Here is a 22,027-nt window from a genome sequence, read left to right as displayed (position 1 = left end):
TTCCTTCTTTATATTTTGCATCAAATAGCTTTCCTACCCCACCTGTGTTTTTAAAGAACTTGTGTTGAGTGCTCATCTCAACTGGCCTGTGTGAATGAAGTAAAGAAGACTGGGATTAAACAGGTCCTTGCTGTCCTCATCTTCTGCCTAACGAAGAGAAGTAGAAAGCATTACCAAGTAAATACTAAAGTGCAGTGAAAGGCATTTACTGTATTATGTTTTACACGGTGAATGTCACATTTGACATTTCAGCCAAGTCTTCATAAACATCACATCTCCACGTGTCAATCAGAGATTTGTGTGTGGGCATAAATCCCACACAGGCATGAGCAGGGGCCGTCTGTGTGTGGATGTGTGTCCTTAACAGTGCATCTGTCTATCTGTTTTCTCATTATTAGTGTATAGGAATGCAAGGGATTTCTGTGTGTTGATTTTATATCCTGCAACTTTACTGTAGTCATTGATTATTTCTAGTAATTTTCTGGTGGATTCTTTAGGGTTTTCTATGTAGAGGATCATGTCATCTGCAAATAGTGAGAGTTTTACTTCTTCTTTTCCAATTTGGATTCCTTTTATTTCTTTTTCTGCTCTGATTGCTGTGGCCAAAACTTCCAAAACTATGTTGAATAGTAATGGTGAAAGTGGGCACCCTTGTCTTGTTCCTGACTTTAGAGGAAATGCTTTCAATTTTTCACCATTGAGGATAATGTTTGCTGTGGGTTTGTCATATATAGCTTTTATTATGTTGAGGTATGTTCCTTCTATTCCTGCTTTCTGGAGAGTTTTTATCATAAATGGATGTTGAATTTTGTCCAAGGCTTTCTCTGCATCTCTTGAGATAATCATATGGTTTTTATTTTTCAATTTGTTAATGTGGTGTATTACATTGATTGATTTGTGGATATTGAAGAATCCTTGCATCCCTGGGATAAAGCCCACTTGATCATGGTGTATGATCTTTTTAATGTGTTGTTGGATTCTGATTGCTAGAATTTTGTTAAGGATTTTTGCATCTATGTTCATCAGTGATATTGGCCTGTAGTTTTCTTTTTTTGTGGGATCTTTGTCAGGTTTTGGTATTAGGGTGATGGTGGCCTCATAGAATGAGTTTGGAAGTTTACCTTCCTCTGCAATTTTCTGGAAGAGTTTGAGCAGGATAGGTGTCAGCTCTTCTCTAAATTTTAACAGAAAGAGAAATTAAGGAAACAATTCCATTCACCATTGCAACGGAAAGAATAAAATACTTAGGAATATATCTACCTAAAGAAACTAAAGACCTATATATAGAAAACTATAAAACACTGGTGAAAGAAATCAAAGAGGACACTAATAGATGGAGAAATATACCATGTTCATGGATTGGAAGAATCAATATAGTGAAAATGAGTATACTACCCAAAGCAATTTATAGATTCAACGCAATCCCTATCAAGCTACCAACAGTATTCTTCACAGAGCTAGAACAAATAATTTCACAATTTGTATGGAAATACAAAAACCTCGAATAGCCAAAGCGATCTTGAGAAAGAAGAATGGAACTGGAGGAATCAACCTACCTGACTTCAGGCTCTACTACAAAGCCACAGTTATCAAGACAGTATGGTACTGGCACAAAGACAGAAATATTGATCAATGGAATAAAATAGAAAGCCCAGAGATAAATCCACGCACATATGGACACCTTATCTTCGACAAAGGAGGCAAGAATATACAATGGATTAAAGACAATCTCTTTAACAAGTGGTGCTGGGAAATCTGGTCAACCACTTGTAAAAGAATGAAACTGGACCACTTTCTAACACCATACACAAAAATAAACTCAAAATGGATTAAAGATCTAAACGTAAGACCAGAAACTATAAAACTCCTAGAGGAGAACATAGGCAAAACACTCTCCGACATACATCACAGCAGGATCCTCTATGACCCACCTCCCAGAATATTGGAAATAAAAGCAAAATAAACAAATGGGACCTAATTAACCTTAAAAGCTTCTGCACATCAAAGGAAACTATTAGCAAGGTGAAAAGACAGCCTTCAGAATGGGAGAAAATAATAGCAAATGAAGCAACCGACAAACAACTAATCTCAAAAATATACAAGCAACTCCTACAGCTCAACTCCAGAAAAATAAACGACCCAATCAAAAAATGGGCCAAAGAACTAAATAGACATTTCTCCAAAAAGACATACAGATGGCTAACAAACACATGAAAAGATGCTCAACATCACTCATTATCAGAGAAATGCAAATCAAAACCACTATGAGGTACCATTTCACACCAGTCAGAATGGCTGCGATCCAAAAGTCTACAAATAATAAATGCTGGAGAGGGTGTGGAGAAAAGGGAACCCTTTTACACTGTTGGTGGGAATGCAAACTAGTACAGCCACTATGGAGAACAGTGTGGAGATTCCTTAAAAACTGGAAATAGAACTGCCTTATGATCCAGCAACCCCACTGCTGGGCATACACACTGAGGAAACCAGAAGGGAAAGAGACACGTGTACCCCAATGTTCATCGCAGCACTGTTTATAATAGCCAAGACATGGAAGCAACCTAGATGTCCATCAGCAGATGAATGGATAAGAAAGCTGTGGTACATATACACAATGGAGTATTACTCAGCCATTAAAAAGAATACATTTGAATCAGTTCTAATGAGGTGGATGAAACTGGAGCCTATTATACAGAGTGAAGTAAGCCAGAAGGAAAAACATAAATACAGTATACTAACGCATATATATGGAATTTAGAAAGATGGTAACAATAACCGGTGTCTAATGAGACAGCAAAAGAGACACTGATGTATAGAACAGTCTTATGGACTCTGTTGCAGAGGGAGAGGGTGGGAAGATTTGGGAGAATGGCAATGAAACATGTAAATATCATGTAGGAAACGAGTTGCCAGTCCAGGTTCGATGCATGATGCTGGATGCTTGGGGCTGGTGCACTGGGACGGCCCAGAGGGATGGTATGGGGAGGAGGGAGGAGGGTTCGGGATGGGGAACACATGTATACCTGTGGCGGATTCATTTTGATATTTGGCAAAACTAATACAATTATGTAAAGTTTAAAAATAAAATAAAATTAGAGGAAAAAAAAAAAAAAAAACCAGTGCATCTGTCTAACGAAGTTTCTCAACGTGGTTAGATATGTTTCTCTTGGGTGGATAGAACCTTTCATTTTTTTCCTGTTTGGACCTAATTTTTTTTTCCTTTTTACTGTTTTTTGGAAAAATTATGAGTTTCTCTGTAATATCAAAAGGCATTAGCAATCTAAAGATTAAGAATAAAAGCAATCTAAGAGGAAAGGCATTATGTTTATCTCTTGGGCAGTTTCATTTTTTCTAAAGCAGGATGAAAGATGACCAGTTTCTAAAATGTTGATACACTAATTGGCCTGCTTGGTGGAAATTAAATGTTCACAAGATCCACTGAAGTGGTTAAGTCAAACAGTTAAACCCACTGTGTTCCCACCTTCTAGTAAAACGTGAACTAACCACCAGTATGATTTCCTCTATGAAGATAATGCATAAGCTGGTATCAACACAGAGTTCTCCAAAGAGGGCCAGAAAGTCACAAAAGCCAGGAGGTTCCAATATAAAAATCACATTCTCCATTTATCTCAGAGTTTTAAAGACAGATTTAGGTCTCATCATCCCAGGAACGATTACAAAATGAACTAAGTATAGAAATCATACTACTCTCAAGATGGCTACCCTCACGTAAAGATTCACTGGCCCACCACCTCACACTGGAGAAAGGGGAGTATGGCATTTCAACTCTTCAAGTCCACCAGGAATATTCCACCTGCTGCTTCTTCCGCCACCCAGCTTACTCCCCTGCCGGATACTCCAGAACTATCTTCCTTACTTCCCTGAGGTCTCTATTCAAATGTCATCTCAGTAGCATTATATCTCATTTTTGTTATAAACCAACCCATCCAGATTTCACTTTTGGAATTCCTGGTGGTTCAGTGATTCTGCATTCTCACTGCTGAAGGCCCAAGTTCAATCCCTGGTCGGGGAAGAAAGAACCCAAAAGCCTCACAGTGCAGACAAAAACAAAATTTAACTTTCTTCTCTTGACAGCTCATGTCCCTTTCCATGCTTTGTTCCATTTCTTTAATATTTATCAATATTTAATATACTATATGTTTTACTTATTGATTGTACCTATTGTCTATCTTGAGCATCATCATGTAAGCTCGTGAAGGATATAATATCTGGTGCTTATTTCAAAATACTTCAAGAGGGGGCTTCCCTGGTGGCTCAGTGGTAAAAAAATCCACCTGCAAAAGCAGGAGATGTGGATTCAATCCCCGATCCAGGATCCCATGTGCAGAGGAGCTACTAAGCCGTGTGCCACAACTACTAAGCCTGTACTCTAGAGCCCAGGGAACCACACTATGGAGCCCATGCACAATTCCTGCAGCCTGTGCTCTGCAACAAGAGAAGCTGCTGCAATGAGAAATCGGCCCACTGCAATGAAGAGTAGCCCCTACTTGTCACAACTAGAGAAAGCCCAAGCACAGCCACAAAGACCCACTGCAGCCAGAAAACAAATAAATAAATAAAAATCATTTAAAAAAATATTACAGGAGGAGAAGGAAGGAGATGGGGATGTAGATGGGGCAGGAGTGATCAAGGGTGGGCAGGTGTTGGAACAGCAGGATGAGCTCAGATGGGTTCATTACACTCTTCCATTTACTGTTGTATATGTCCATTACCCTTCATAATAAACATTAAAAACAAAAATCTGTAATACCTTTACACTGCAACCTGCCCTTTTCCTCATCCACTAATCAGAAACAACACGTCTTCATGCCCAGATGGCAGATGAACCCCTAATATTTTCCTTTAATTAACCTCCTCAGGAGCCATGGCATGTGCCAAGCGCTAGCACAGAACACAGAAGTCACAGTCCCCAGAGCACGGCTCTTCTAAACAAAAAGTTTTATGATATCACTTTGGAAAATGATTTTCCATATGTCCACACCTTATGACTTTGATGTTTTTTAAAGGGACTGATAATCACAATATTCCTGACAGTGGCTCTCTCTGCAGGAAAGGCAGGCAGATGACAATGAGAAGAAGCCATCCTCTAATTTCTACCTTAGGTGGGTCTGCAGGTGTTTGATTTATTATTATGCCTTCTAACCTGCACAGGCTACATGTATATAATACCAGTATGCATCAAATATCATATAATAGACATAATTCTTTCACAAGCATATACATAAATATACCATAATATGATAAAAATAAGTTTATTGAAGTTATGGTAATGAATATATTTGTCTTAACTAAAAGCTGAAATTAGCTAAAACAGCTGAAGAAGCTTTGTGTAAACCTTGCCATCTTCTAACACCAGCCAGGGCACACGTTTGACAAAACCAGCCAGGTTATTTTGGTCACAGGCAGCCTTAACAGCCTTCGGTGGCTGAGTCAGATGACCTTTACTGACAGCACAGACATGCCAGGCTGCTTGCAGGAGACAAAATATCTACAGTCTCCTGAGTGAAGCACTCCCACCCCTCCTCCTGGGTTTTCTATTATAAGTTGCTTTTTTTAAAAATATAGAGACAATTCCCAGAGAAACCTAGACTGATGGGATATGCACCCAAGAGACTGACCAAGGAGCACGTGGGAGGTTGAGGGTTAACAGATCCCTGCAGAAGCCAAATGAGTTCCAGGGTCCTGCCGCTCACGGTACACATGGACACAGCACCAAGAACTGTTCCCTGGCTGGTTTTGCACTTAAACTTGTGAAGTTTATCAGGGAAGATTTCACCCACTCAAAGGGAAGGTCCAGAAATAACACTGCCTGGCCTAAAAAGAGAAATGTGTTTGTGGCATGTGTGCCAATATGTACACCCACTTGTACTGTTTTTCCCAAGCAACTACCCCCAGGTTCCTTAAGAGGGAAAAAGAGACAGCCAACTTTGTGGTGAAACAGACCACTGGCTGCAGGTTTTAAGAGATGCAATGCAATATTCATATCAGTTTTGTTAAAGGGAAAAAGACATACTGATCACCTCTTTGGTTTTCCACAACTCACGTTTGTTTAGAACACATCTGAAAGGTAAAACATTTCCAAAAAAGAGGAATGTCTCACTTTAAGAGAAACTAGAAATAATTCATGCCAAGGGTCATTTTGATATTCTCTTCAAGATAAATACACTGGTTTTGCTGCTGCTGCTGCTGCTAAGTCGCTTCAGTTGTGTCCGACTCTGCGCGACCCCATGGACTGCAGCCTACCAGGCTCCCCCATCCCTGGGATTCTCCAGACAAGAACACTGGAGTGGGTTGCCATTTCCTTCTCCAATGCCGGAAAGTGAAAAGTGAAAGTGAAGTCGCTCAGTCGTGTCCGACTTTCCAGACCCCATGGACTGCAGCCTACCAGGCTCCTCCATCCATGGGAGTTTCCAGGCAAGAGTACTGGAGTGGGGTGCCATTGCCTTCTCCGATACTGGTTTTATGTCTTGTCAGTTAGAAGAGAAATTATGAAGCAAAAAAAGAAAGAGATGGCTTGCATGTTCTTTCGCAATCCTGTTTCTAAGTTCAAAAAGAGGGACTTCCATGGTAGCCCAGTGGCTAGGACTCTGAGCTTCCAACACAGCGGGCAGAGAATTTGATTCCTGGTCGGGGAACCAAGATCCCACATGCTGCACAGCACAGCAAAAAAAAAGTTCCCAAAGATTTTAAGGTACCTGAGGGAATCATCGGGGCTTCCCTGTATAGTAAAGAATCCCACCTGCAGTGTAGGAGACCTGGGTTCAGTCCCTGAGTCAGGAAGATCCCCTGGAGAAGGGAATGGCAAACCATTCCAGTATTCTTGCCTGGAGAAGCCCATGGACAAAGGAACCTGGCAGACTACAGTCCACGGGGCTGCAAAGAGTTGGACATGACTGAGCAACTCCACTCTTAAGGAATCATCACTAATATTTTAGATATTTATAGTACTACCGCCCCCCCATCGCACTGACTCCCTTTAAAACTCAAGTTATAGTGGGTACCGATGGAGAAAGGCTGAAAAGATGCAACCTCAGGAGTGGGGTGAAGCTGCAAGGAGGCAGGCTCCACCCGAGATCCTGCTACTGAAAAGATCCCCCTGGCCTGATCTATAAGAGAAAGGAGATGCGCTAAGAGGTCTAAAAAAGAAAAGTCTTTGTCTGAAATGTAGGGTGTAGTTGTTGTCAAAGCAAACACTGCTTTAAGTTCCTGCCAGACTAGAATAGACATTCAATCACCACATTCAGGAAGTTTGTGAAAAGCTGCACAGCTCAGAAAGGCTACGAAACAGAATGAACAGAGTCTAAGAGGAGGACTGAACCAATTCACAGGGCTACTGATCCCACCCAGGATGATGATTTTCTCAAAGCCCTCTTGGAGGCAGATGGTACAAGAGGCAAAAAGACCTTCACTGGAGAAGACTGGAGATAGAGGAATATACTGGCCCCAAACTCCCTATCTGCTTGATTCTAACAGCATTGAAATGGACTACTTTCAGAAATTCAGTATCTTTCAAGATTTTGAAATATCACCATTGATGATGATTTGAGAGTATTTCATAAAATAGTGGAAAAGCACAGGCACCTGGGAATCATGTTTCCTATGGGACTATCTCAGTTCCACCTAGCTGTGTGACACAGGTACACAACCTCACCTCTCTGTGCGTTATAGCCCTCACCTGTAAAATAAGGATAATAATGATTCCTATCTCATAAGACTATTGTGAACATTTTTTAAAAATCCACTAAAATATAGAAGTGAGTAATACATAATAAATACTTGATTAATAGTAGTTATTATTACTGTTAATACTGATACAGGAAAATATGCAGCTAACTTATGATCTCTAAGGACTCCCTGTTAAACCAGCTCACAATCATCCATCTTACCAAGACCACTACACAAGAAAGCAGGATAGGGCTGGAGGAAAGAATTGTAGAGTCCTGAAAGCTAATGCAGGTCACAGAGTACACAGAACATAGCACAGAAGAAGAGCTGGAGGTCCAGGGTACTCACCGGACTAAGAATAATACAAAACTCACACCCTAAATAGATTCTTCATTATCAGAAAACACCCAGTCTACTCATCAACCCCAATTTCAAATATTTTACACTTCCAAGAGCTCAGTTCTTCCAATTCAACCTAAAGCCATGTGGACCTCTTCTACTATGAGCAGGCAGAGGGGGCAACCTTACCATAATTTATTGTCTAAATTGCTGTTTTGCTTACATTCCTAAACTAGAATTACAAATTAGATTTTATCTTGATCCTTCTACTTAGCCTCTGTGAAGTCAAGTGGGCCTTAGAAAGCATCACTACGAACAAAGATAGTGGAGGTGATGGAATTCCAGTTGAGCTATTCCAAATCCTGAAAGATGATGCTGTGAAACTGCTGCACTCAATATGCCAGCAAATTTGGAAAACTCAGCAGTGGCCACAGGACTGGAAAAGGTCAGTTTTCACTCCAATCCCAAAGAGAGGCAATGCCAAAGAATGCTCAAACTACCGCACAATTGCACTCATCTCAAACGCTAGTAAAGTAATGCTCAAAATTCTCCAAGCCAGGCTTCAGCAATATATGAACCGTGAACTTCCTGATGTTCAAGCTGGTTTTAGAAAAGGCAGAGAAACCAGAGATCAAATTGCCAACATCTGCTGGATCATAGAAAAAGCAAGAGAGTTCCAGAAAAGCATCTATTCCTGCTTTATTGACTATGCCAAAGCCTTTGACTGTGTAGAGCACAATAAACTGTGGAAAATTCTGAAAGAGATGGGAATACCAGAACACCTGATCTGCCTCTTGAGAAATTTGTATGCAGGTCAGGAAGCAACAGTTAGAACTGGACATGGAACAACAGACTGGTTCCAAATAGGAAAAGGAGTTCGTCAAGGCTGTATATTGTCACCCTGTTTATTTAACTTCTATGCAGAGTACATCATGAGAAACGCTGGGCTGGAAGAAGCACAAGCTGGGATCAAGATTGCCAGGAGAAATATCAATAACCTCAGATATGCAGATGACACGACCCTTATGGCAGAAAGTGAAGAGGAACTCAAAAGCCTCTTGATGAAAGTGAAAGTGGAGAGTGAAAAAGCTGGCTTAAAGCTCAACATTCAGAAAACGAAGATCATGGCATCCGGTCCCACCACTTCATGGGAAATAGATGGGGAAACACTGGAAACAGTGTCAGACTTTATTTTTCTGGGCTCCAAAATCACTACAGATGGTGACTGCAGCCATGAAATTAAAAGATGCTTACTCCTTGGAAGGAAAGTTATGACCAACCTAGAAAGCATATTCAAAAGCAGAGACATTACTTTGCCAACAAAGATTCGTCTAGTCAAGGCTATGGTTTTTCCTGTGGTCATGTATGGATGTGAGAGTTGGACTGTGAAGAAAGCTGAGCTCCGAAGAACTGATGCTTTTGAACTGTGGTGTTGGAGAAGACTCTTGAGAGTCCCTTGGACTGCAAGGAGATCCAACCAGTCCATTCTGAAGGAGATCAGCCCTGGGATTTCTTTGGAAGGAATGATGCTAAAGCTGAAACTCCAGTACTTTGGCCACCTCATGCCAAGAGTTGACTCATTGGAAAAGACTCTGATGCTGGGAGGGATTGGGGGCAGGAGGAAAAGGGGACGACAGAGGATGAGATGGCTGGATGGCATCACCGACTCGATGGATGTGAGTCTGAGTGAACTCCAGGAGATGGTGATGGACAGGGAGGTCTGGTGTGCTGTGATTCATGGGGTCGAAAAGAGTCAGACACGACTGAGCAACTGAACTGAATCAAACTTTCTACAGGGATGATCATGTTCTTTATCTATGTTGATCAACACAGTAGTCACTAGTATATGGAACCAATGAAGAGAAACTGAACTTTTATTTAGATTAATTTAAATTTTTAAATTTAAATAAAGGACAGAAACAGTAAGGACATAACAAAAGTGGAAGACATTAAGAAGAGGTGGCAAGAACACACAGAAAAACCATACAAAAACATCTTAATTACCCAGATAACCATGATCGTGTGGTCCCTCACCTAGAGCCAGAAATCCTGGAGTGTAAAGTCAAGTGGGCCTGAGGAAGCCTTACTATGAACAAAGCTAGTGGAGGTGATGGAATTCCAGCTGAGCTATTTCAAATCCTAAAAGATGATGCTGTGACAGTGCTGCACTTAATATGCCAATATGTTTGGAAAACTCAGCAGTGGCCACAGGAATGGATCCCAAGAAAGGCAATGTCAAAGAATGTTCAATTCTGCTCATTTCTCATGCTCAAAATCCTTCAAGCTAGGCTTTAGCAGTACATGAACTGAGAGTTTCCAGATGTACAAGCTGGATTTAGAAAAGGCAGAGGAATCAGAGATCAAATTGCCAACATCCGTTGGATAATAAAGAAAGCAAGGAATTCCAGAAAAAACACCTACTTCTGCTTCATTGACTATGCTAAAACCTTTGACTGTGTGGATCACAACAAACTGGAAAATTCTTCATGACATGGGAATACCAGACCACTTGACCTGTCTCCTGAGAAACTTGTATGCAGATCAAGAAGCAACAGTCAGGACTGGACATAGAACAATGAATGGACTGGTTCAAAATTGGGAAAGGAGTACGTCAAGGCTGTGTATTGTCACCCTGCTTATTTAACTTGTATGCAGAGTACATCATGCAAAATGCTGGACTGGATGAAGCATAAGCTGGAATCAAGATTACCGGGAGAAATATCAACAACCTCAGATACCACTCTAATGGCAGAAAGCGAAAAAGAACTAAAGAGCCTCTTAACGAAGATGAAAGAGGAGAGTGAAAAAGCTGGCTTAAAATTCAACATTCAAAAAACTAAGATCATGGCATCCAAGCCCATCACTTCATGGCAAATAGATGGGGAAAGTAGTGACAGGTTTCATTTTCTTGGGCTCCAAAAATCACTGTGGACAGTGACTGTAGCCATGAAATTAAAAGACGTTTGCTCCTTGGAAGAAAAGCTATGACAAACCTAGACAGAATAGTCAAAAGCAGAGACATCACTTTGCTGACAAAGGTCCATATAGTCAAAACTGTCATTTTTCCATTAGTCATGTATGAATGTCAGAGCTGGACCATAAAGAAAGCTGAGTGCTGAAGAATTAATGCTTTTGAACTGTGGTGCTGGATAAGACTCTTGAGAGTTCCTTGGACTGCAAGGAGATCAAACCAGTCAATCCCAAAGGAAATCAACTCTAAATATTTTTTGTAAGGACTAATGTTAAAGCCGAATATCCAATCCTTTGGCCACCTGATACAAAGAGCTGACTCACTGGAAAAGACCCTGATGCTGGGAAAGACTGAGGGCAGGAAGAGAAGGGGGTGATAGAGGATGAGATGGTTGGATGGCATCACCGACTCAATGGACATGAGTTTGAGCAAATCTGGGAGGCAGTGAAGGACAGAGGAGCCTGGCATGCTGTAGTACGTAGAGTCACAAAGAGTTGGACACAACTTAGTCACTGAACAACAACAGTTTAAATTTTAAAAGTTGCATGTGGGCACTGGCTAGCATATTGGACAGTGCAGGTAAAATCAATTAGGAGTGGCAGTCAGCAGCACTATATTGAAGGGGATCCTAACGTGAGTCTAACAGGACAGAGTGCTGTGAATAAGAGACGTCTGTTCTTGTACATGGGAGGGCAGCCTTTATCATATTTGCAGGCTCAATTAAAGGATTTTATCTCCCTTTCCCTTATGCCAACAGCAAACGTCTTTTCAAATATCTTCATTAACTCTCAAACTACTAGAGGTTCACTTCCTGCTTTTGGAAGAGATAAGACTGGCTGAAAAGAACTGGATTATAAAAGGGAAAAAAAGAAAGAAAACCACCCAGGACAATGCATATTGACCCCATAGTACTCAGAGAAAAAATACTCGTTTGTGGCAGTTTTACAGAGGTACATACAATCAACAGAGTTAAACTACCAATTAGTTCAAGCTGTGTTATAGGCTTTTTTCAGTACCGTTACAGGTGTATGAAAAGGCAAAGTCATTAAGATGATTCGATTGAAAAAAAAACTGCACAGATTAAATCACATTATCCATTTTAAACGCAGAAAATATACTGAAGCCATTGCAAAAGAAACCATCCTGCCAATGTTGAAAGTACCACATTTCCCAGCACTTTAAAAATAGTACACTTCAAATATTGTCAATTAACCATTCTTCCATAAGAGGGGAAAAAAAAGAAGCCAAACTATGGCTATCTAGTAAAATAATAAAACACTGTACTTTTCAAGAGAATTCTAACATTTGATTGTTTCAAAAATACAGCAGCACTGCCTCCATGAAATATCATCTTGGCCAAGTGATTGAAGGAATGAAAAGATGTCAAATACAATGGTACCATAACAAGAAAAATCAAGAACATACATTCTCATTTCCAGATCCCAAGATGGGATCCTATAAAGCCCTCCCATGGGGAAATGTATCTCAAATCCCATGAAAATCTGGTTCCAAAGTGATCCTCAAAGCCTACGTGAATTATTTTGAAGTCTCCTTTCAAGTTCCAATATATACACACAAAATGGCAGGGTTTTGGTATAAGCACCTATTTCTATCCCAGAGCTTTAACCCTAGGCACGTTCTAGAATTATTCAAGTCTCTTCCAAACGAACCCTGAGATGTTTAAAGGAGAGTCAGTTAGTGCATTAATTCAACTGTTCCAGACAGAACTACATCAAAGCAATGAGTTGTATTACCCTCCTTTCTTGAGGAGCAAAGTATCACCACTTTCTGTCACAGTGAGATAAAGAACTTCTCCTGATACAACTTATTATTTTCCTTGGGATTCTGTTTAGAAAAATTCATCCCTGAGATTTTACCCAAGAACGTCCACTTTGCTCAAGTACCAAAGAACTTTCATGAGCTGGTCAGCCTCATAGCTTGGTTCCCAAAGTGAGCATTCTGCTGAGATCCTAGCTAACCAGAGAGCTCAAATTCCAGCAAAATTTCAACTATCATATATTTAAATAGAATCCTTCAACATCTAAAATGAAAAAAAATGGTCACTGTCCCTCTTCATGAAAACAAATGAACTGCAGTACTTTTTCTTAAACTAACACATAACATCAACTTTAAAAAAGTAACATTAGGAAATCAGAAATAACCTCTTCTCTTACCTCCACCACTGTGGTTTCTGCAGCTTTGCACATCGGCAAGTTGAAATTCCTTGCACTTTTCCTACATTAGGGGTGAGGGAATAAGGAAGTGTTGAAAGAATGCCAAAAATAAGAAGTCTCTCTCTCAGCTTTAATTACAGATTAAAAGAATTTTTGCAATCTAAGACTCTGTGAATTTTTTTAAAAGAGTATATCATATTTTCTGTAAGTTCTATAGCTATTTTATATATAAAAACAATGCAATGGCCACTTAATGGAATCATATCATATTTATGGGGTTAAGAGAAAGAACTATTTTTCATTTTCAACATATAATATACAGAAAAATAAAATGGATATTAATGAGTCTAATTTCTCTAAATCTTTTAACTGAAATGCTACTTTGTTTCTATAGTTAAATATTTCACTGAACTTGCTCTTGTTAAATATTAAGAAAAGTAGCAAGTGCTTTATCTGAGAAGGTATAATAATTATACTCATTATTAAAGAGACATCTATTGCTGAAATTAACTGAACATTCATGGGTAATTTGTGAGTCACTTATAAAGATCATTCTGGAGAACCAACTTCCAATGAAATTTTTGAAACTACAACCTCCACATCAGACCCTGAGGTATAAAAAGAGGGGGCCAATTTTGCTGATGCTTATGCATTCCCAAGTTCCTAAATTTATGCACTTACTCTAATAATAAAAATTGAAATGTGTTCTTGTTTCTGAGAGTGTAAATTGGAAGGAAAAATTCTTTGGTAAAGAGGAATAATTCACAGCTGTGTCTTACCAGCCCTTTGTGCTAGTAATGTTTCTTTCACTTGGATTCAAGGATAGGTGTGTCCTTGAGAGAGGAATATCTCTATGTACTTTCACAAGCTACTGTATTGGATTCCATCAAACATCCAGCATCAAAAGCTCCAAGGACAGAGTGGCCTGGGGTGCAGGGATGCAGGGCCTGCCCACTCTACCAATGGCCTAGACAGACCTCTGTACCAGCTGTCCCACTCAACGCGAAGGTCAGCCTAGAAGTCAGGATCTTAAGAATCTAGGCCACCTGACCGCTGGCAACAAGCACTCTCATTTCACATCAAAGCTCAATGGCTACTGAGCAGAAACCATAGGCATAAAGTCTGTGCTCAGAATAGCTCTTGTGCTGTCTTTAGACAACAGGCAGTAAAGCACAGGATAAACTCATGGAAATATTTTAAGTAATTCATTTTCATTTGCTACTATACAATTTCATTAATTTTCCAAAAAAAAAAAACCTAGCTTCAAAAACATTACACCAAGGTGTCAAATAAAGGTAGATAGCAGTCAATGTCCTCTGTAATTGCTAAAACTAGTTATAATACCAAAAACTGACCAAATATGGGGACTTCCCTAGCAGTCCAGTGGTTAAGACTCTGCACTTCTACTGCAGGAGACACAGATTCGATTTCTGGTCAAGGAACTAAGATCCTAAGTGCTGTGGCCCCATCAAAAAAACAAAATCAAACAAACAAAAAAAATTTCAAATACAGTATAGTTAATGTCATATAAAGTGTTAGTCACTTGGTGGTGTCCACTCTTTGTGACCCCATGAGCTGTAGCCTGCAAGGCTTCTCTGTCCATGGGATTCTCCAGACAAGAATACTGGAGTGGTTAGATATTCCCTTCTCTAGGGAATCCTCCCATTCCAAAGACTGAACTCTGGTCTCAGGCATTTCAGGCAGATTCTTTACCAGCTGAGCCACCAGGGAAGCCAATGTCATATAAGATCTTCAGAAATGAAACAGTAACATGAGAGTGATCACTGATAATTTAATTGTGATCATACCAAAGCTGTATTTGGTAAAGATTTTTTAAAAATCACTAACAAAAAGCAGGAAATGGACCATATTATGAAAAAGAAAACTAGTTTGGTAACCTAACAGGTGAAGTCTTCAAAACCAAACATTTTGAAAGCTTTTATGAGTATATTCAAAGGTGGCACAATTTTCAAAAAACAACTACATAATACCTAAATCCAAGATACTGAAACTTGGTATTTAGTATGCTTAGCGTAATCAAAAGATGTTGAAATCCATTAAGTGGCTTAATCTATCTGTGGCCATCCAGATAATGAAAATGAAAGCTAGGCATTATTAATGTTAATCAACTTTCCAAACATCATCTTTATAAGCATTTCCTAGTAGACACCAACAAGCTCAGAAAAGAACTGACCTAAATGGTTATTACCAATATTTTTCCAGAATATCAAACTAACTTAGGTGTTTTAAGACAATGCATATAAATAACGATGTCAAAATTAAATATAATTGTGTGCTTTTGTCAACTTTTCTAAGTATGTCACAACACGGTAATTAGTCTTCACCACTAAATTACACAGGACAAAAGTATATGCGACTATATACAAGACTAGAATAGATTCAAATAGTTAACAAACAGTGCACCATGGGCACCAATCAGTCAGAACAGATGTCCTCAAGTGCACCAAACCAGCATGGCCACACAGCAATGGTTCTGCACACACCTACACACACGCACACCTACACACACACACACACACACACGTGACTGATATTAACCAATCTTTAAAATAGATTTTTAAATACCAAACACATCAAGATATCCATTTTGTAATCATGATTTCGGAAACATAAAGTTGCTAACAGGCATTACGTTGAACATTTTTTAAAACCATTGTACTACCTGAAAATCACGTTTCCGGCTCGGTCTGCCTTCCAGGCTTTCACCAAAGCAAAATCCCCTGTGATTGCTTCCTCCAAGATAAAATGCTGACCTTTAAACTCCCTCACCTGCAAGAGACAAAGGGCATCGTCAGGATCTGCACAGGGCTTGGTTGGGTGTGATACCTGCTCTGATGTGTGTGTATGTGTGTGCTCAGTTGCTCAGTTGTGTCTGACTCTTTGAGACCCCATATACTGTAATCCACCAGGCTCCTCTGTCCATGGAAGTTTCCAGGTAAGAATACTGGAGCAGGTTGCCATTTCCTACTCCAGGGGATCTTCTCCACCCTCAGCTCAAACCTACATCTCTTGTGTCTCCTGCATTGGTAGGCAGATTCTTTACCACTGAGCCACCTGAGAAGCCCTGCTAGTTACTTATTTGCCTAAGTGTAACTTACTTATTTTCTTATGTGTTTTACTAAACTATTAACTTCCCAACCCAGGGGCAGGTGCATTCTTTGCTGCTGAGCCACCTGGGAAGACCCACCTGCTCTGACAGAGACAGATAAAAGGGATACAAGCCTAGTTAGGGCAAGCAGGAGAAGATCTAAACTGAGACTTCTAGGATGAGCAGTGTTGGCCAGCAGTCCCCAACCTTTTTTGGCACCAGGGGCCAGATTTCGTGCAAGATAATTTTTTCATAGACAGGTGTAGAGGGTAGTTTGGGGATGATTCAAGTGCATTTTATTTATTGTGCACTTTATTTCTATTACCATTACATCAGCTCCACCTCAGATCATCAGGAATTAGATCCAGGAGGCTGGGGACCCCTGGATCAGGGTTCACTCAAAGTGGTGAAGAGGAAACTAAGGAAGCAGCATGTGCAAAGGCCCCGTGGTAGGAGAGCTTGGTAACTCCGAGGAACTGAAAATTCTACATGCTTATGGTATAGACTGCATGTGTTAGCACTCACTTTACTATTTCTGTGAATAAGTTACATACTGACACGAAAAAGGCCCCTCCTTCCCTCCACTCTATGGCCTCCTTGGTGGCCCAGACAGTAGGAAGTCCACCTGCAACGTGGGAGACCTGGCTTTGATCCCTGGGTCGAAAAGATCCCATGGAGGAGAGCATAGTAACACACTCCAGTATTCTCACCTGGAGAAATTCACAGACAGAAGAGCCAGCGGGCTACAGTCCATGGGGTCACAAAGAGTCCAACCCGGCTGAGAGACTAACACTTTCAGTTTCCCTCCACTCTAGAAAAAAACTATATAGTTGCATGAAACAGGCAATGCATTACTTTCCTACCTAAAATAGTTATAAAAATCCATTCCTCTCTCCTAATTAATTCATAATCATCTGCTGAGATTTTAATTGGGATTCCTAGAATTTATAGACTAATCTGGAGAGAAGTGATACGCCATATCCCACCTGTGAGCATAATATAGGCCTTTATTTTTTAAAGTCTTCTTTTACCTCCTTCAATAGTTTTACAATTCCCCCCAAAAAAGCTCTGTATATATTTTCTAGGTTTACTCACAGGTGCTTCATGGTTTTTGATGGCCACTATGACTATTATATTTTATTCTACTACACCTTCTTTTCTGTCATTACTGTTCTAATGGAAGGTTATTGATTTTTTATGTTTATTGACTTTTAATTCTACTCCAGATGGAAGAGATGGGGAGAAAAAGCATAAAGCAAAACTATGCTGTGGCATTTTGTTCCCTTTTTCTTCATGGGGACTTAGCTCTGGGAATTGAAACAAACAGAGGGAACAAAATCAACATCACACTCCATCACCACATGGGATGGAAGCCATTTGAAGGCTGAAGTCCATTCTCATTCCTACTGCGCCTCCTAGTGGAAAAAAAACTGCATGCATTTTACAGAAAGTTTTGAGAGTTTGGGTACATATACTTTTCTTAAACTATGGTTTAAAAAAAGAAACTTTTTTAAAAAATCATAGTTAATTTATAATATTGCATTAGTTTCAGGTATATAGCAAAGTGATTCAAATCCCAGATATAGGATTCAGATATCCCATATATGTATATATATGGGATTCCTGTGTAGCTCAGCTGGTAAAGAATCTGCCTGCAATGTAGGCGACCCCAGTTCTATTCCTGGGCTGGGAAGTTCCCCTGGAGAAGGGATTGGCTACCCACTCCAGTATTCTTGGGCTTCCCTGGTGGCTCAGACAGTAAAGAACCCACCTGCAATTCGGGAAATCTGGGTTCAATCCCTAGGTTGGGAAGATCCCCTGGAGGAGGACATGGCAACCCACTCCAGAATTCTTGCCTGGAGAATCCCCATGGACAGAAGAGCCTGGTGGGCTCCAGTCCATGGGATCACAAAGAGTCAGACATGACTGAGTGACTAAGCACAGCACATGTACACGTATACATACATATATTCTTTTTCAGATTATTTTCCATTATAGGTTATTATAAGATATTGAATAAAGCTCCCTGTGTTACAGAGTAGGTTCTTATTTTTATATAATTGTGTGTATATGTTAATCCCAAACACCTAACTTATCCCTCTCCCTCACTTTACCCATTGGTAACCATAAGTTTGTTTGCTATGTCAATGAGTCTATTCCTGTTGTGTAAACAAGTTCACTTGTATCAATCTTTTAGTTTCCACATATGTGACAGCATATGCTATTCTGTATTTGACTGATTTCATTTAGCTCTAGGTCTATCCATGTTACTGCAAATGGAATTAATTCATTTTTATGGCTAAGCAATATTCCATTGTATATATCCACTACATCTTCTTTAACCATTCACCTGTTGATAGACATTTAGGGTGCTTCTGTTTCTTGGCTACTGTAAATAATACTGCTATAAAACACTGGGGTGCATATATCTCTTTGAACTAGGGTTTTTTATCTTTTCCATATATGCCCAGGAGTGGGATTGTTTTCCACTCTGGCTGCACCAATTTATATTCCCACCATCAGTATAGATTCCCTTTTCTCCACAGCCTCTCCAGCACTTATTATTTGTAGACTTTTTGATGACGGCCATTATGACCAGTAACTATGTTTAGTTTAACTTCTTGTTTTCCACTCTGGCTGCACCAATTTATATTTCCACCATCAGTATAGGTTCCCTTTTCTCCACAGTCTCTCCAGCACTTATCATTTGTAAACTTTTTGATGATGGCCATTCTGACCGGTGTGAGGTGATACTTCACTGTAGTTTTGATTTACATTAAAACAGAAATCATTTCTTACAGAACAGTTTCCTTAAAAGTATTATGACACATTATGTCAGAAAAAATGAATGAATTTAGGGAATCACAGATGAATGAGGATCATATTAATATGAACTTAGATAAATTATATGAAGGATATTTGTAAGATACACATCAATAGTTCTTTCAGTTCAGTCACTCAGTCATGTCCGACTCTTTGTGACCCCATGGACTGCTGCACGCCAGGCTTCCCTGTCCATCACCAATTCATGGAGCTTACACAAACTCATGTCCGTCAAGTCAGTGATGCCATCCAACCATATCATCCTCTGTTGTCCCCTTCTCCTCCTGCCTTAGTTTTTTTAAGTCTTAAGAACTTCAGTCATCACTAATGATGATAGTTGAGTCTTTTCCATGCAGACCTAGAAAAACACATCTGAACAAATGCCAACTCAGGGCAAAGTAAAAACACTGACATTTTTTTTCTATTCCAATTATATAACTTCCTAAAGGGGCTACACATCAGCAGTTGCTAAGTGTTAGCTATTTTAAAATTTAAAAACAGGGACAGAATTGGTTTTGTCAAACTAGCTATTATATTCACTTGAGTCACTCATTTCACAGTCTCCACATCCTCATCTTTCCATCCTTTCTTAAATCCACTCCATTCAAATTTTCACCATTCCAGAAAAATCCTCTGTTCCAAAAAAATCACCCTTTAAGGTCACCAATGACCTCCACATTTTCAACTGCAATGATCAACTTCCAGTCCTATTACTCAGCTCCTTCACTTTCTGACACAGTTGATCACTCCTTGCTTTGTAAAAGTTTCCAACTTCCAAATCACCTCCCCTGGATCTCCTCTACTCACTGGACACTCCCATTTGATTTGCTGCTTCTTTTCCTCTTTTCAACCTTTAAATGCCAGGCCTCTTCTAAACCCTTAAACGCAAAAGAGGTGTTCTCTGCACTCCAGCCCTCGTCACTCAAGTCACATGGTTTTAAACACCACGTGCTGATCACTTCTGGGTTGGGAAGATCTGCTGGAGAAGGGATAGGCTACCCATTCTAATATTCTTGGGCTTCCCTGGTGGCTCAGTTGGTAAAGAACACGACCACAATGAGGGAGAACCTGGGTGCGACCCTGGGTTGGGAAGATCCCCTGGAGAAGGAAAAGACTACCCACTCTAGTATTCTGGCTTGGAGAATTCTGTGGACTGTATAGTCCATGGGGTTGCAAAGAGTCAGACATGACTGAGCGAATTTCACTTGCTGACGCCTCCAAAGTTCCTATCCCAGCTCTCAACCCTCCCTGAGCTGACTTAAAGCCTACTGAGTAGCTACTCTTGGAGGCCAATGAATCTCTTAAACACTTCAAGTCCAGAAAGAGCTCCTTGTTAGTTCTCATACTTGGCCCATCTCAATAAGCAGCATGCTTGATTCGTGTCTTTTCTTACTCAGTAAATCGTGTTGGCTCTACTCTCAGTGTATTTCCCAACTGCAACCACTTCTCACAAATTCCACTGTCACCACCTCAATCTAAACTGCCTTCTACTTCCAACTGGATTAGTATTAATACAACAGTCCCTCATCTCTCTCGCTGCTTCTGCTTCTGGGTCTCTGACAAAAAACCCACTCCCAAAAGCCACAGTGATCTTTCCAAAATGTAGCTCAGGTCCCATCACTCTCCCACTTCTATTCAACACTCTCAACCCCTCACCACTCTCAGTGAAGCCCAAGCTCATGTGACCTGGCTCCTGCCTCTCTTCAATCTCCAATCCTACCACTCTCTGCCTCGTTCACTCTGTTCCAGTCTCACTGCCCTGCTGTTGCACACACTCAGCAAGCCTGCCAAGGACCATGTCCTTTCTCTTTCTTCTGACTAGAGCACAGCCTACAATCATCACCCAGCTCATTCTCCTATCTTATTCAGGTCTCTACCAAACATCACCTCTCAGAGAGGTTCCCCTGACCCAGCCTGGAACACACCTTCCTGGCCACTCAGCACCCTCTCTGCCTTTGCCTTACTTGATTTCTTACATTTTGCATTTGTTTCTTCATTCTTTGTCAGATCCCCCACTACAGGGGGACTTGGCCTAAAGGACCCCTTTTTCCACCACATTTGGACTAGTGCTTAGCAAACAGAAGGACCTCAAATAACTATCACTAATCCAAGGAATTCACTCATTTCCTCTTCCCACCATAATCAAGGAAAATAAAGTTGGCTAACAAGAATCATTTCTAGAGATTATCTGTTGTATTCCTCGGGATTCAGACAAAATCACAAAACTGCTAGATGCCTACACCTGACTCCAGGCTGAAATGAACCCAGGCATTCAGGACAGATTCTAGTCTAGCCTTTGTTTTCACAGGGTGAGTTAATGATGTAACTTCTAGCAAGTTCTCAAAGCATTCACCAGATTTTGCTGGCTATCCTAATCTACATTAACTAGGATCCATCTTAATAATTAGGTTCCTGTCTTTTTCTTTTCGAAAACTTTTTAAACCTAACTAGGCAAGAAGCAAAGATAGAGTATAAAAATCGTTAACAAAAACTTTGAGTCAATATAGGTAACCCTAAGCAGAAAAGGCACAGCTAAAGATGAAGGACACTGCTGGAGACAAGCATGGGACAGCAGGGGGATGACAGCAATGACCTTTATCTCCCCTCACAACCCCAAGGGGCACAGCTAACATCCTTATACGAAGAAAGGTGACAAGACCCCTTGATATACTAAGTTCTCACTTCCCTAGAGATAAGTTCAGCAGTCCATGACTTTTGTTAACTCTCATGAGCCATGTGGGCAGAGAGAAGGGAAAGATACCAAAAATACAGCAATGAAATACTGGCCTGTGTCATTTTTAAAACTGGCTCCTGAATATCTCAAATACCTGTATCAAGAGTTCTATTCTTTTCTAATGTGTGAGGAAAGTTACCTAGTATAAAGATACTCCATCCTATCCAGCACTTAAAATAAAACTAAGTTAT

The 22,027-nt window shown here is 40.2% G+C and overlaps 1 protein-coding gene across 1 annotated transcript in view; it reads right to left on the bottom strand.

Moving 5' to 3' along the window:
- OXCT1 (3-oxoacid CoA-transferase 1) overlaps positions 1 to 22,027 on the bottom strand; it is a 165,918-nt gene that overhangs the window by 111,000 nt on the left and 32,891 nt on the right. The window contains exons 6-7 of the mRNA XM_005889720.3: positions 15,854 to 15,960; positions 13,171 to 13,231 (exon numbers count right to left, since the gene is read on the bottom strand). Of these exons, the coding sequence (XP_005889782.1) occupies positions 13,171 to 13,231; positions 15,854 to 15,960 (168 nt within the window). The remainder of the gene's footprint in view (positions 1 to 13,170; positions 13,232 to 15,853; positions 15,961 to 22,027) is intronic.

The sequence above is a fragment of the Bos mutus genome, chromosome 20 (assembly GCF_027580195.1).
Source record: "Bos mutus isolate GX-2022 chromosome 20, NWIPB_WYAK_1.1, whole genome shotgun sequence".
Lineage (NCBI taxonomy): Eukaryota > Metazoa > Chordata > Mammalia > Artiodactyla > Bovidae > Bos > Bos mutus.
This window is presented reverse-complemented; position numbering and strand designations above follow the sequence as displayed.